This window comes from Plectropomus leopardus, chromosome 17 (assembly GCF_026936395.1).
Source record: "Plectropomus leopardus strain MGB_pleo_1.0 chromosome 17, ASM2693639v1, whole genome shotgun sequence".
NCBI classification, from domain to species: Eukaryota; Metazoa; Chordata; class Actinopteri; order Perciformes; family Serranidae; genus Plectropomus; species Plectropomus leopardus.
In genome coordinates this window covers 11,804,764-11,820,209 of record NC_142192.1, presented here as the reverse complement: position 1 = coordinate 11,820,209, position 15,446 = coordinate 11,804,764, and the positions used below count along the sequence as shown (strand labels likewise).

Genomic DNA, 15,446 nt, shown 5'->3' with positions numbered 1-15,446 from the left:
TTATATTGTGAGTGAGTGCGTTGTATTGGATTTTTACAAAATGCATTTTAAATTTCAATTATATGAGCACAAACGTGTCGACACACAACAAAGTGCCCCATGGATTACGTTTTTCTGTAGGCCGATGCAGCAGTTAGCGTCGCCCTGGTGCCCTTGTAAAAAAAAAACAAAAAAACAATGGGATTTTTCCATTGGACAATGGATTATTTGATGAAAAAATACATGGCAAAAAATCGGCCTACATGATACTAACATGTTTTGCTCAGCAAGATAATCTTCACAGATGAACACCACTTTAAAGATTTTGTAAGCCTAAATGCAACACCAGAAGTAAACAGCTATTGCTAGACTATGAATGAACTACACTACTGTCGCATGATTTAACGTCACCACCCCAGCGAGGCTGTAAAGCCATGTTAGGCTTGATACCATTCTGTAGTCTCTTTTAGGTACGTGATAATGACAGCCTTTTTAAGCCACATCAAACCAAACAAAGCCAAACCAAAAACCTATTATTAAAAAACAGACTATGAGACTTGGGAACCAGGAGTGCTGAAATACTAACAAATGTTAAGTTTTCAGGAATCTCTGAATCTCTGGGCACTCTATAAGCCTAGAGGCAAGAGTTTTCACTTCAACACTGGGGAGGACACGTAAAATGCAAGATTTGACGTCATATTCCAGGAAATTTTGAGCGTCAAACAGTTAATTCCAGTATTGTGGCGGATTCTTATGTATCATTTCCCCCTTTTTTGTATTAATTTATGGTGAATATGTGCCAAAATAAATATTCTAAACTTCTACTAATAAATATTGAGGGGTACGTGCCACCCCACCCGCCCCCTTAATCTCTGTGCCTGGAGGTATGGAGCCTCTGGGCAGTTGTGCACTTTTTCTGCTTGGCAATCCATCTTTGGTGAGGATGCACAGGGATGCAGGCAGCTCAAACAGCAGCACAAAGCTACTGTATGTACATAAACCCGCCTCCACTTCTGCACGACATGCTGGCATGATGGCACAACGTCCGTGCAGGAGGAGGGATTCATGCAAGCAATTAACAGTAAAACATCCTTCGTGATTTTCGATACTGCAAGTCTAATAGTGAACAGATGCACACAGGTGTGAATGCAATATTTGCAGTTGACATCCACGCGCTAAAATCATGTGACGCCACCTATCGAGCAGTCCGTCATGTGATGCCAGTGTAGTCAGAGGCAGCAGTATAAAGACGGTCAGTTATGGCTCCGGCTGAATGGTGAAACCCCTGCAGAGGAGGTTGGAGAGTCGTGCGACACTGACAGCTGCCTTTATGACAGAAAGCACCGCGGTGACATTGACAGGTTCACCCCCCCCAGGACATAGCGGTGTCCCCCTCCCACCCTGCCCCGTGGAAACGTAAAAACACAGTACCTGTTTGACATTAGCTGGGAGCTTGGTCCACGGATAATTCTGCCTGATGTGAAATTCCACGTCTGTGTTCATCGCTAGCTAGCTAGCTGGCTAACAGCAGAATCCCTCGAGACGAACGGTTAACGGGCTCTCGGGCAAGTCCACGGTGACTTTACCCCCCCGACCACCGACAACCGAGCAAAGCGACCCCCGACTGAAAGAGAGGTTTTATCGGCTGATTATTTTCCTTTACAATAAACGGTCACTTCCTTGTTGTATTTTCGAACAAGCCGTTCGTCACGCTCGTGGCCACATTCGTCACTTCCTGCCGAGGCGTGACCGTGGATGTGAATGGAGCTCGAGAGCGAGGTGACAAATGAAAGGTGATGGGATTATCAAAGCTGACAAATGTCAGATATGTTTCTCCTCAAAATCTTGCTTCAAAGGAAAGCTTTTATATACAGTTTTCTTATAACCAACAATTTAAACGATGATAAGCCAACGATGTTTTTGTTGGTCAGTCTCTCAGTAACACACATCCTAAATCAGTGATACTCAATTTATGGCCAAATTTGGCCCCCAACAGAGTGCCAAGGGGCCCCCAACCATTTTCTAATTCACTTTAAAATATAAAGTGATTCACACTGGGATTTGTTTTTGTATTCGTAGTATTCATAAGGTGCCAGAGTGCATAAATCAGCATCAAAATGCTTGTTCATTAAAAAAAAAAAAAAGTGCCAGTGGAGGCCAGCAAACAACAACATTAGTTCCTGCATTTATGGCACGCAAAGCAAAGGCAGTGTCATTTTAGTAACACCCAGGGCTTCTGCCCAAATATGCAAAATATGACGAGTGATGATATTATATTGCAGTTGTCAAAAGAATAAGATATTTTTGGATTGTCTGCCACTTCAGAATATCATTTCATAGGCAATAATGATTGGCACCTGTTCACGCTATTAACTCTAAATTTAAGTCTTAATAAAAAACATATACCTATAAAGAAATGTTCTGCACAATGAGTATTTATTGCAAATCAGCAAACATAATCCATTAAAGGTTAACTTAAGCATTTTTAACCTGGACCCTATTTTCCCACATTTTTATGTCGAAGTGAATGATATGAACAACAACTTTTGAAACTGTCTCAGTATTGAGAGCAAGTTCTGCAGTCAGTAGTAGCACCTGCAATATAACCAGATGGGGCAATTGTGCACTGTCACTGTTTGTCCATTAAAATAGGTTATTTTTGTCATAGGCAGGCTCAAATTGTTATAAGTGTCTGTAGTGTCTCTTTACCTTCTCTTGATCCAGTCAGTCTGTTATTGTGTCTCGCTCAAGGAGAAGTCTTGTTCTGAAATCTCACAAGAGGAGGCTTGTTGGCATAGTTGGAGTGCAAAAAATGCAGTTCAGTGTTAAATGAAAGATTAGAAATAGAAAAAAAGAATGGTTAATTTTTTCTCATTTCTGAAATGTGCCAACAGCATCTCGTGCTACACTTTGCTCAGCTGGGACACAATAACAAACTGACCAGATATAGTGACATCTAAAGAGACACTTCAGACACATATAATTACATCAACCTGAGCCTGTGTGTTTTAAAATAATCACATTTAATTGACATATAGTGATGGTACACAATTGCCCCATTATCCAAAACATGGGAGAACACAGTGCGGGTTGAAAAAATGCCAGCCATCCTTTAGTATTTCTTAAAATGAAAAAAAAGTGCAAATTTTCAGAGAGTTTTAGCATTGGATTTAAATAAAAGCCCCAAAAGCGTCATAGATTTTCTGCTGCAGGAATATCCGTAGATGAAGAAAGTGAAGTTTTAAGCCAGTAAGATGAAGTCAAAGTGCAAAAATTGTCATCTTTGTCTTTCACCTGAACCTGTACTTAAGAAGCTGGTCTTTGTCAGATTTGGAGCTCCTGAAGGAGTCTGTGGTTGACACCACGACCTATGAGCATGAAGCTGTCAGATGTTAGCAGAGTGTAAGATTTCAGTGTGTGACAAAGTCCACCAAAGCTGTGTGTGCTCACATGTCATGACGCCTGACTTGCTGACAGCTCACTTTCCTGCAGCTTTGTCATTCAATCTGCCCAAATGTAACTCCAGCTCCTTGTCATATGCCGCTAAACAAATGTGACAATATTTCATCTCACTGCCTCTGGAGTGTGAGTAAGACAGGGGCTGAAGATAAGGCCCCTACGTGAGATAAAGAAATGACAACTTGGAGATATCAACTGTGTAGAAAAAGGGCCTTAAGTGCCTCAGGAATAGTCTATCCCTGGAAAGCATGAGTGGAAACATGAGGTTATGACGTACAAAAAGAAATACTTTTTTTTTTTTTTAAATCTTGCCCATCAGTGACTTTAAATAATGCTAAAAAAGATTCAAACCAGAATCATTTTAAACTTTCAGCAAGGTAAAGGAATATACTATGTGTTCCTCCGTATCATTGAAAATTAAAGTTAAGCGATGTTGACTTATGACCTCATCACAGTTTCTGAGAAGTTTTCCACCTCTGATTTTACCATTTAATTTAATTTCTTGATGGTTTAATAGACCTGAAAAGGTGAAGGTATGGTGTTTGGCAAAAAAAATGAAATGATAAAAATAAGTCTGTAAAGCATCTTCATCATTTCAAGAATTTTTGTCAATAAATCCCATTTCCCACTGGACAAAAAAGCAACTAATGCCTGTCATTGGGCTTTTGTCTCTCACAGTAAAGGTTACAATCACTATTCATTCCTTAAACAAACGACTGTGCAGTTGTCACTGGCATTTATTGACTCCAGCTCTGATTAGCAGTGATGTAAATATGTCACTCAGGCAAAGACACTTATTTCCGCCATGTTTCGGTGATGCACTGAAACCTGTGAACCATCAGAATCTGTGACCTGTTGAATGGTTAGGGGTTAAGGGTAAGGGGCTGGATTTTGACATGTCACAGGACTTGTTGCAACACCCACATGGCCGTCGGTACCTTCTGCAACTCATTTTCTCAACCACAAACCTGCCTATTTCCATCCAAGCAGTGCTCGAACCTAGTTCCAAGGTAGTCTGCATCGACTTTGGAAGAGAGACTGAATAAGTAACACGGCCGCCATGCTGCTCTTTCTACTGTTTACTGACCATTTTTTTCAACGCATTTGTGACATTGTACCTGAAACACCAGAAATATAGAGAATAGAGAAATTGTTTATGTGTCAATTTTTGCCTTTTCTGCATCAGTTTATAGTGTAAATGCCTTTAATTGTGTCAAATTAAATGTTGCAAATAGACATTTTCCTAATGTGTTCCCTGCTTTCCCCCTGAATTCGACACCTATTATCCAAAATGTTTGTAATTTTATTTTACTTATATCTGCCTTATTGTTTACTGTTCTTCTTATTTTAAAGTTGTGGGTGCAAACTGAACATTCCCACCAGCTGCCAGGTCACATTTAATTGTTCGGCTGTCGAAATATGTTACCACCAGTAACCACAGGTGTCACCAAATAAGTTAAGAAAAAATATTTTTGCCGTTACCTTGAAATCAGATTTACCTTTGGGGGGGTTTCTGACAGCTATAGCTCAGGAACCACTATCTCTATATCAGCCAAATAGTTTTCTGCACTGTATTAATCCATTTTAATGGGGTATTATTATTTGAATGCAGTGATATATTAAAAACTATCGCATGGATTATTAAACAATGGAATCATAATCACAACTAGACTTCACTGGCCAAATTGGCCACTGAGACCACAGTATGTCTGTTTCCAGCACTGAGTGTAATGTAAGCCATTCGGCAACATGATGCATAGTTTGCTAAAAGGGTAACTGACACCTTAAACAGGTGAATCGAGGAGTAGCAGTAAGAGTAGTCATCTCCAGTTGTGCATGAAGTAACACAGAGAAAGACAGCATCACATCTTCACTCAAACTGAGCCTAATTCTTACAGCTGTTTCCCCTGATCAAGCTGGCCCATCAGCACTGCTCTATATTTACCTTCATCCTGGGTTACACACATGAGGGAGGAGGAGGAGGGGAGGTCTGAAACAGCACAGGAAGATGGACAAGGGTTAGCAGCTCAGGGCCACTTTGATTAAACACCGGCTTGGGTGGGCTCGATGGCTGAGTCAGGACCCTGGGATGATTCTCCCTCCCCTGGCTATTGTAAACACTCTCTCCACTGGACCCTGGCAGAGCTGTTAAGCCGGCAACTGGGTACCAAACAGCTCTGTGTCACATGAGAGGCCTGGCTGGAGTCACAGTGGCCCGGGATACTATTCTTAGCTGCAGGAATGTACACAGTGGCCTCATGGCGAGCTCCACAGCGCCTAACTGGAAAGCCTCGCCGTTTCTCTGTGTCATGCTCCTTTTCTATCCCTGACTACACTACCCACTTTATCTCTGGATAATGTTTTGGTCCTCTTTGATTGGAACTTGCGCCTTTTTCAGAGCAGACTGACCACACATTTTGGATTTAACTGATTTTTTTGAGGGCAGGAGGTAAGGATTCACTCAGTCACAGATGTTGCTGATGAACTGGAAACAGGTTCATCAGAGCCACATTTCTTTTAAATTTACCAGTTTGACACAAATGCTTTAGTGTGTTTATTCAGGAATAGCTTTAGTGTCTTTTTCTTTCACTGTATCCTTCACTGATTTTGTTCAGTATTGCTCTAATTTAGGCTTAAGAAAGTCAGAGTTGTTCAGAAATCCAGCTGTGACACATTTACAGTTACTTAAATAATCATTACTGGAATATTTTGTACTGATAACAATATTTAGAAAGTATTTTTTTCATTTGGTTACACTATTAATCCAGCTGGCAGGGCACATTCCCATAACACTGGCTAAAGTTACCTATCTGTTGCAATAATGTTTTAAAGCAAACATTCTAATCTAATGTTAAAATAACTTTTTAAGGATGTTTATCATTTCAGATAATGTTCCTTTAAGGTGAAATGCAAACGAAGACATAATGTTTTAACTACAACACGCTGAGGATGTTTTGGTGATGTTGAGAGGTGACAGATCATAGAATGTTCTTTTATAAAAACATTCCCACAATGTTACAAAAACAAAGAACGAAAGTAGAATGTTTTCAAAGCAACATTCAGAGCATTATTATTTATTATTATTTGAGATTACAGACCTTTTTTTTTTAAATGTAATGTAATGTTATGTGACATGTTAACAATTAAAAAAAAAACAAGCTTTTTTTTTTTTTTTTTTTTTACATTTTCTGATGTTTATAGAGAATGTTATCCTAACTTTAAGAAGAAGGTTGTGGGAACTAATAGAAACCTTGCCGCTGGGAAAAAAAAAAATCTGTCACAAAAGAGTGCACAAAGCCACTGGTTACACAATAAGGAAACAAAAATATCGCAAGTGATTGGATATAATTCTTACAGGAGTGACAAGTCACTCAAAGTTTAATTTCTAATGCATTGCAATAAAAGGAGCTCTTGGTCTCTGCCAGCAGGACTTGTTAAACATCTGAGGGGAAACCATTAGTTGTGAAATGATACTTACAGTGATTTCATAATGTACAATAATGATCAGAGGTCCAAATATATCAGCTGGGGCCCATAAGTGGGAGTAAATCAGTAGCTGTCGCTGGGGGTGATTAGAAGACTTAGTGTTGCTAATAGCCCAGTGCAATTCCTGCTCTTCAAACAGCAGGATCATCACAAACCCTCCAAGCAGGGAGAGGAGGAACATGGTGGAGGAAAAACATGTAGAAAACAGCAACAGAGATAGTGAGGTCCAAAGAGAGAGAGATACAGAGGGGATGGAGAGACAAACACAGATGGTCAGTTGATATGGCTCTATTGATGTTAGCAGTGATGGGCTGCATGATAAGGGAGATGTGGCCAAATGCTACATGCACGCATCAAGATAATTCAGAGGATGTAAAAATAGAAATCTGTGAGTTATTAATCATCACATTAAAGACAGTTGCCCCACAGGAGTTTAAAGAGTTTGAGAGTGGTCTGACAAATAAAAGCGTTTAATATCAGATGGACAATAAGTCTGTGGGCAAAGGTGAAAGTCAGATAAAAAAAAAATGTCAAAAAATAATGTGATTCCAACATTCTTTGAAAGAATATTAATAATGTAAAATTACTAACTTAACTTGAATGGATGAAACATCTGCATCTCCAACAAAAATGTATTATAAGTTGTGTTTCTGCAGCTTCACGAGCACAAAGCATTTTGGTACATTAGTCTTTTGTTGGTTTATTGGTTAGTTAGAAAAGAATCCAGCAAAAATCCTCCATTAAAACCATAATATGTTGCTTCTGCACTTTGGGTTTTGTACAAATTACACAAATTAGATCTAATGTGTTAGCAGTGAGATTTACAAGTACACAGATTTAACTGTTTCCCCCTGTTTCTAATCTTCATGCTAAACTAATAGACCGTTTGCCCCCAAATCTAAAAAATACCTATTATTTCTCAAACCTGTAGATCTATTCATCAATCTAGAGTGTTTTGGTGAGAGTTGAGCGTCAAATATCTACTGTAGAGATGTCTACCTTCTCTTGAATATATAATGGAGCTAGACAGCACTTGGCTTGTGCCAAGGTGGATGCCATTAATGCGTGCATCATGAGCGTGAGCCGCTCATCCCTGAGTGGATGCATGGACATCCGGTAATACACATGCTGAGTGTAGTTCAGTTGAAAGAAAAAAGTTCATGATTTCTGGAAAAGAGACACTGAGTTTTTCGGATGTGTTTTTGGCACAACACAAGCTGAGTGCCATGTAGTTCCATTATATCAGAGAGAAGGCCTGCATCTCCACAGCCAATATCGCCAACACTGTGCGACCTGTGTCTAAATAAAAATACAATATTGTGATGACCCACATTATAGAGACATTCACCAGAGACTGCTGCTCCTGAAGCAATGATCAGAGTAGGGAGAGGGGGGTTCTGGGAAAGAGAGTTTTGGCTTTGTTGTTGGTGTGGATTAGCTTTTGCCAGCTGTTAAGGTGTGAGCTTGTTCCTGAGCTGTGATGTTGCTGTTTTAAGTGAGAGTAAACAGACCCGACTCGATTTAGTCTCTCCATCTTGTCTTTCCTGCACTCCCACAACGCTATGATTATGGCGTCTCTCTTTCTTCTCTCCACAGAATGGCCTTAAAACCACGAGAAGTTTTCTCTTTCAAAGACTCAGAACTTCCCTCCCACCTTCTTGCCCAGCTCAACATCCTCCGTCAGGAACGAATCCTGACAGATGTCCTGCTCTGCACGGAGCACCACGAGATCCCCTGCCATAGGAACGTCTTGGTGTCCAGCAGCCCGTACTTCCGTGCCATGTTCTGCAGCAACTTCCTGGAGAGCAGTCAGGCTCGTGTGAATCTGAAGGGAATCTCCTCAAATGTCCTCAGTGGCATTGTGGACTACGTCTACACAGGCTGCGTCACTATAACCATGGAGATTGTGCTCCCGCTTATGCAGGCAGCCTCCATGCTTCACTATGGAGGTCTCTTTGAGGCTTGCTCCATGTTCCTGCAGGAGCAGCTGAGTCCAGAAAACTGTCTGAGCATGATACGGCTCTCTGAGATCCTTCACTGTGAGAGTTTGAGGGAGAGGGCAAAGGAGATGGCTGTGAGGTGTTTCTCTGATGTAGCTGCAACAGAGGACTTCTGTGAGTTGTCTCTTCCTGAGCTCATGTGTTATCTAGAAGATGACAGACTTTGTGCTGAGGAGGAGCAAGTGTTTGAGACCCTCCTAGCATGGATCCACCACGACCCATTCTCTCGACGCGGTGCAATCCACGATCTCTTCAAGAAAGTTCGTCTTCGCTACATCCATCCAACATACCTCTTCCAGTTCATCGCCAATGACCCACTGGTGCAGTCCTCCACCCTCTGTACTGAGATAATCGAGTCAGTACGTCGCCTCATGCTTACAGTCAGCACCAAGTGTAGCCGAGAGCTCAAGCCACTTTGGACCACACCGCGACGCTACACCTGCAGAGAAACACTGGTGGTGGTTGGTGGACGCAAAAACAACGAACAAACCTCCCGAGAAGCCCTGCTATATGACGAAAGGACTCATCGTTGGCAGTGGTTGGCCAAGCTCCCACTGCGCCTCTACAAAGCTGCATACGTGTGTATTCATAGCATCCTCTATGTACTTGGCGGGCTCAGCCTCTGCATGACATCAGGTGACAGCTCAGTCAGCGCCACAGTTTACACACTGTCCCTGAAGACCAACCAGTGGCGGACTGCTGAGCCCATGTTGGAGCCACGATATGCCCACCAAAGTGTGTCCTATCTGCACTTTATTTTTGTGTTAGGAGGAATTGGGGTGGACAAGAAGATCTCTCAGTCTGTAGAGAGATACAACAGCATGTTTAATCAATGGGAGGCCATGGCACCAATGCCTACAGCAGTTCTGCATCCAGCTGTTGCAGCCAGTGATCAGAAGATCTATGTTTTTGGAGGGGAGGATGCCATGCAGAATCCAGTCAGGTTGATTCAGGTAGAGTCAAACCTTTCTTTTTTTTAGCAGCATTGAATCAGCATTGGAGCTAGCAGTAGAGGTATGCTTCATTCTGTGTGGTGTTATGGTTGGCAGATGTAGTTCAATAGAAAGCAAATAGTTCTTAGATGTTCCTGCAAACATAGCACAGTGCAGAAGGAAGTGTGTATCGACTGCTAGCTCACCTGGCACTACTGAGCTAGATGAATACAGCTCATCTGAGAAGGACGCCATTATTGTTTACATTTCCCATTGTCATGAGCACCAGCCTCTCATCCCTGAGTAGATGCATGGGTGTGCAGTAATACGGTTGCTGAGTGTACTTAGAAAGACAATAGTTATAATATAGTTCCACAGTCCAATTCCTACATTATTTCCACTCAAACAAGACATTATTAAAATAGGATTAAAATAGAAATCATCATTAACAGCATTTGCAGAGATTTTCAGAAATATTAGGATGTCTCACAAGCAGACAGTTAACTGATGCTGCAGTAAACAGGCTGACTGTTGATATTTGTGGTGTGTCAACAGGTGTATCACATATCTCGCAACTTCTGGTCCAGGCTAGAAACAAGGACAGTGAAAAATGTCTGCGCTCCTGCTGCTGTCATTGAAGACAAGATCTACATCATAGGAGGTGAGCGCAATGAATGGATCCCTGTTATAAACTGTTAAACTGGGCAGTGCTGATCAAATATGAAACAAGATTCTGTTACTGCATTGCCTATTTTGTGCCCCTAATGTTTTCAGAAACAATGTTACTGCACTGTTCAGCTGTGAAATGAAAAGATTTGCTCTGATCAGTAGGCCAAGCTTGATTTTTGCTCGACTGTTTTCAGTATAGTCACAAAATTTCTCATTTTAGCCACCTTGATGAAAACAGTCCAGTCAAAATGAAGCACTGCCTACCTATCAGAGCAAACTTTCTCATTTTACATCTAAACAGAGTACTGAAATATGTTTATGCAAACATTTCAGGTGAGAATTAAGCAATGCAGTTACAGAATCTGGATTCATATTTGATTAGCACTGTCTAGTTTGATAGTTGGACTGCCGTTTACAAACAATGATTGACAGCTGCCTTAGAGACTGTTTGGCTCCGACTGGCTGTTTTCGGTGCCCCACAAGAGATTCTAGCGAACGCCATTAGAGGCAAGAAAAAGAAGGAGAAAAGACATGATTTTTTTTTGTCTGTCTCATGTACTTTTAGAGTCACAGCTTCAGCAAATATGACACAAAGTGTTTTTCATTAGAGTTACCAACTGAAGCTTAGTTAACAAGGAGTTATCTCATATTGCTTGTCTCTTGATTCTTTCTGGTTTCCCTATTCTGTTTTTATCCCAAGCCCACAGGCCACTGCTTCCTACTGAAGTTAAATCCTTTTGGGGAAAAAAAAACACCTCACAAATATTTGGTTTAATTTTTTAAAAAGGCTAAGTAAGTTGCTTTCTCACGCTGTAGTTTTTAACAAATGTTACTCAAACAGAAGTAAATAGTGCATATGTTTGGGATAATTTTAATTTGCACATGGATACACATTTGAAGCTGTAGTATTTCTAGCAGCAGGACAGTTTACTGTATGTGGAGTGAGTCAAAACAAATTTGCAGTCCCATGTTAACTGTAATAAAAGAACATGTCTCCCAGTGCAACAGTGTGGCTCAGAGATGAGTATCTAATAGTTTTCTGACAACGATGAAGCTCTACACAGAGGAATAAATTATATCAGGCTTTGGATGCACAACAAATAATTGTCGATTCATCATTGGTATAGGTTTTTTCATTGCATTTAATAGCATTAAAAAAAACAAACATATAAAATATAAAAATTCACTCAATAAACTCTAATTTCCAGGATACACCAGACGAATGATCGCCTACGACACAAAAGCCAACAAATTCGTCAAGTGTGAGAACCTTAAAGAGCGGCGGATGCATCACAGCGCTACAGTGATCAACAACAAGCTTTATGTCACCGGTGGACGCATCCTCAATGGCCATGACATCATCGAGGACTCGGACTGTTTCGACTGTTATGATCCAAAAACAGATGTTTGGACCTCGAAAGGTTCTTTGCCGTACAAGCTGTTTGACCACGGCTCCCTGCCGTTAGTGTGTGTTTCCAACAGACCCAACCCACCGTGAGCCATCATACAACCAGTCACTTGGGCGAACGCTTTGCATGTTCTTCCTCTCCTCCCCTTTTGTCATGATTCATTTGCCTCTAACGACACAAATGGGAGACCATTTCAAACTGACTGCATTCCTTCACGCAGCACAGTCTCTGCCACAATTTAGCAGCACGTTAGACCAGGCCGACTTTCATCTGAATCAAAGGAGAGCTCAGCTGAGGAGCAGACGTGTCATTACCAGGCACCTGGTGTGGAACTGAACCGAGACCCCACGAAATGACACAAGGCAGACGCACTTACATAACAAGCAGCTGTTCAGACACATACGTAATCCAAAAAGCTCTTTCCGCAGATGGCTGCGCTCGTTTGATGGTAACTAGAAGTGTTAATGCTTTAATTTTCTAGACATTTATACACAGCAAAGCACTGCCTGGCAGCTGCAGTTGACTTCCCTTTAACAATTAAGTACAGAGGGAAGCAGAAGGGAGAGCACAGACCTCCTTTTTGTGTTACAATGGTAACGACAGTAAAAAAAAATAATTTGTGTATCCATCCTGTAATTTCGGATCCGCTCCAAAATGTCAACGTTATTTCTTGGCCGCTGCTGCACCCTTCCATCAATTTTTATTCAAAATCAGGCATAATCCTAGAGACTATAGCCAAACCAAAAACATAACCTCCTTAATAGAGATGTGTGTAGATGATGAAACAATCAGTCCCGAGGCACAGACAGGGGCCCACCACCTCTTCTACAGCAAGATCCACAAACTTTGTGGTGCTTTTGCACAAAGTTGTGGTTGTCATGTAACATTTTGTGGTATTGTGTCTTTTTGTAGCCAATTCGGATATATATTCGGTTTTAATATTTTTCAATATTTGAGGTAATTTGCCTATTTCGGGTTGGGTTTTTTGTTGTTTTGTAGTCATTTGCTGTCACTTTGTAGTAATTATATGTCTCCTTTTGATTGTTTTGTATCTCTTTGTAGTTGTATGTGTCTCTTTGAGGTAATTTTGTGTCTTACTGAGGTAATGTCCTCTCTCTTTGAGGTAACTTTGTGTCTTTTAGGTTGTTTTGTGTTGCTTTGTAGTCATTTTGTGTCTCCTTGTGTTTGCTTTGTGTCTCTTTGTAGTCATTTGGTGTTGCTTTGTAGTCATTTGGTGTCTCCTTGTGGTTGTTGTGAGACTTTTTGGGTCTCTTTGAGGTTATTTTGTGTCTTACTGATGTAATTTTCTCTCTGTTTGAGGTAATTTTGTGTCTGTTTTTTGATGGTCTTTTTGTGTGTCTTTGTGGTCATTTTTTTCTGTTTTATTTTGTCATTTTGCAAGTGAAGGCCAGGGGGGCGCCCTGACACATTGTGTCCCTAAAGTAATCCATTCATAGGTGGAAGTAATTACGTCTGGCTGTTTGTAAACTTCATGAGCTCTGCTTCTTGTGTAAATCTGAAAATAACCGATCAGACAGCTAAAACAATTTGCACTTTATAGAAAATACATTCCTCCCTGACCCACATGCTTTATCAGAGTGCATTCGGTGATGAGAGCAATTGTGACAGAACATGGACAAGCTCCCCCCGCAAAGCAGCACTCTATCATGTTTGCTGAAAGGTTGATGAGAAGTACAATCTTACTTAAACAAAATGATCCGGGCCAACTTTATTCCAGTTCAGCTGGTTTGATTCATGACTTTTAGAGTTGCAACCTCCAACAAAGCATGTTCTGTATTGTCTCATGAATGTTTTAACATGCAACATTTGTAGTGTGTTAAATACAAGGTTTGATAAAAAATAAATCATGTTTTAGATTAGTCAAAGCACTTTAAACACAATGGTTTGTGCATTTCAGTGGCTGTTTACTTCTAATTTCACCATGTACAGTTGCTGTATAAAGAAAATGGCCTCACAGGCAGCTATGTTGATGTGAGGACATGTGACAGTGCTGCCTTTGAGGCAAGTTCATGGTAGGGATGCAGTGTCCCATAAAGGGAAAGTATGCCTGGAAATGGTATTGGTGTGGAGATTTTCAGGGTTTGCAGCCGATACAGCATGCTTATGTACACATGTAACCTGCAGGTGGTTTCTCGAAACATGTCCACTGATCTGAAATCAATCGTCTATTCATCTGAGAACAAAAGCTGTAATGTATCAGAGGACAGTGTCAGACAATGAGACTGTGGAAGCTCTCTACAAGCCACTACCGTTACTTCTGTCTTGGCCCTGCAAGCCTCTTGACCCTCATGGAGCATACATTCACTGTCGTGCTCCAGCCCCTGGCCCTGGTAACAGTTGCCATGGCAACCCCGTTATCACCCCATCGGATGGCATGCATCCCCTGCAGTGAGATTGTGTCGCTGAACAACTGTGTTGCTGTTAACTTGCACAGCTGCCTTTCTTTCTTTCTTTAAAATATTTTCTTTGCTACTGTTTGTGTCTGGGTTTATAAAGAGACATTATTTATGTACGTGTACAGTAAGTGGTGATGCTGCAAAGATTATTTGGATTTATTGCTTTGAATATCTGTGTACACAAGATCAAATAATTGAATCTGTTTTGGACAGCGGTGCAAATGTTTTTGTTGTTTAACCCTTTTAAACGTGGAGCGACATCACTTTTCTTGTGCTTCTTCTGACAACTTCTCTAAGTATTTAAAATTTAAACCCCAAGTTAAGTGCCATTTCTTTTAAAAACATATAAAAGAAAAGTCATTGAGCTGCTTGGTAAGAAATGTTCCATGAATTGCAAAAAAAAACCCCAAATTAGATTTAGAAAAATATATTTTGAAAGTTATAGGAAGAAATGTCTAGGGAAAAAAGAAAAAGCTAGGGAAGAATGTGTAGATTTATAATAATCATAACTACATTTTGAAATTGTGTTACATAATTACTATGACAGTTTTAGAACTTTTTCTAATTCATTTTCCAGTTTTTTTTCTTGATAGGTGCAAAGAAGTCTTAAACCTAAGAGGCAGTAATGTTCCAAGAAGGACTAATTTTACTTACAAATAAATTGATACAAATGTTAAAAAGTTTGTTCACACAAGCTTATTTATTTGAAATTGTATTTATACTTTATACTTACTATTGTACTATTTACTTTGGAGGAACAATTTCTTTTACAAAGTAATTTGTGTGGTGTCACTCTGTTGTGCTGTGATTGGTATGTCTATTTATCTTCTAAACAAACTACAAACAGGAATGTAAGACTTTGCAATGTCTGTAATTATAGTGGGTATGAGTAGTGGAGACAAAAATGGTGACTAAAAGCTGTGCCGACATATGCAGCATTGCTCGTACTTCATGCCACACCTGCATAAACCAGGGCCACACTTGGGCCACCACAGTAAAAAATGTCTGAACATACCACTGAACAGGTGATTAAAACCAGTAAAAAAAAAAAAAAACACTGAACAAAGCAGTTTCATGTTACAGTGTTTTTCCACC

General features: G+C 40.5%; 2 protein-coding genes across 2 annotated transcripts in view; one reads left to right on the top strand and one right to left on the bottom strand.

Annotated features, from left to right (window-relative positions):
• The window catches only part of fam91a1 (family with sequence similarity 91 member A1), a 36,183-nt gene extending 34,463 nt beyond the window's left edge, over positions 1-1,720 (bottom strand). The window contains exon 1 of the mRNA XM_042506522.2: positions 1,411-1,720. Within this exon, the coding sequence (XP_042362456.1) occupies positions 1,411-1,482 (72 nt within the window). The 5' untranslated portion in view covers positions 1,483-1,720. The remainder of the gene's footprint in view (positions 1-1,410) is intronic.
• A 3,698-nt stretch (positions 1,721-5,418) lies between these two features.
• On the top strand, positions 5,419-15,406 carry klhl38a (kelch-like family member 38a). The gene is made up of 4 exons (XM_042507085.2): positions 5,419-5,887; positions 8,521-9,877; positions 10,412-10,517; positions 11,734-15,406. The coding sequence occupies exons 2-4, from the start codon at positions 8,522-8,524 to the stop codon at positions 12,021-12,023; spliced, it is 1,752 nt and encodes a 583-aa protein (XP_042363019.2). The 5' UTR covers positions 5,419-5,887; position 8,521; the 3' UTR covers positions 12,024-15,406.
• The last annotated feature ends 40 nt before the right edge of the window (positions 15,407-15,446 follow it).